This window comes from Phytophthora parasitica (assembly GCF_000247585.1).
Source record: "Phytophthora parasitica INRA-310 unplaced genomic scaffold supercont2.22, whole genome shotgun sequence".
Lineage (NCBI taxonomy): Eukaryota > Oomycota > Peronosporomycetes > Peronosporales > Peronosporaceae > Phytophthora > Phytophthora nicotianae.
This window is the reverse complement of record NW_008649008.1, coordinates 244,212-245,130: the sequence shown is the minus strand read 5'-3', so window position 1 is coordinate 245,130 and position 919 is coordinate 244,212. Positions and strand designations below refer to the sequence as shown.

At 54.0% G+C, this 919-nt stretch overlaps 1 protein-coding gene across 1 annotated transcript; it reads right to left on the bottom strand.

Moving 5' to 3' along the window:
• Positions 1-70: 70 nt before the first annotated feature.
• Positions 71-876, bottom strand: PPTG_22732 (hypothetical protein; the record flags this gene model as incomplete). Its single annotated transcript, XM_008905897.1, has 2 exons — positions 71-641; positions 704-876. 2 exons carry the CDS (start codon positions 874-876, stop codon positions 71-73), a joined length of 744 nt encoding a protein of 247 aa, XP_008904145.1.
• Between the last annotated feature and the right edge of the window lie 43 nt (positions 877-919).

Here is a 919-nt window from a genome sequence, read left to right as displayed (position 1 = left end):
GTTTCCCTCGTCATTGTACTTGATGCGTCATCTCCAACACCAGACACCAGCTGAACCCACGTTGCTGTGTTTATTTCCTTTGTTTCACCTCGTAGTTCATGTAGGCGCTCGGCCGACTCTTCGTTGGTACCGCTGTCGTCACCATCGCTTGCTGAACCGCAGTCCGACGGGTCCCGGAGAATCGGATCTCGAACGTGTCCTCGTTTGTCATCCAAGAATCTAGGCGACCTTCGTCTCGCTCTCGTTGCTCCAAAATCTTCTCCCAACGCTCGGCACACGTCAGACGATCTGCTGATGCGTCTAGCGCGTCCTCAGACGACCTCTTCATGACATCAGTTGGTGTCGGATATGTTCGCCGCTCAACCGATGGAGGTTGGGTTGCCAGACATTGTTCATAGTGTTCGAACTCCCGTCTGAATAGTTGTTGGTCGAGACAATTTTCGTAGGCAAGCACTTGCCAATCCTTGTACTTCTTGGAATCCGAACGCACGTAGCTCTCGCCTCGCGGCAGATCTCCGATCGGAACCAACATGGCCATTCTATCGAACGCTGGAACGTAAGCTGTCTGTTCCGAAATGTTCGTCAGTCTGATGCGCACCGGCCGACCGCACGAAACCTCGCCACTGACGGGACGACCTTCTCTGTACGTCAAATCCACAGTACATGCTGTTCCAGTCTCACCGCTCGTTTCGCTAGTCGATACTCGCGAGACTCGTGGCCAGGTATGTCTAAAGCTTCGGTCGGTCGAGCATTGATATGTGCGCTGTACTCCATACTGTCCACCATGTTTTTCGTCTTGACCAGCGGGATGCGCACCTCATTTGGAAGTTGAGCAGCGCCATGGAACAGATCCAGCCGAATTCCGGCCGGGATCATGAAGTCCGTCCCCAGCACTACATCAACACCCGCGCTATACGCC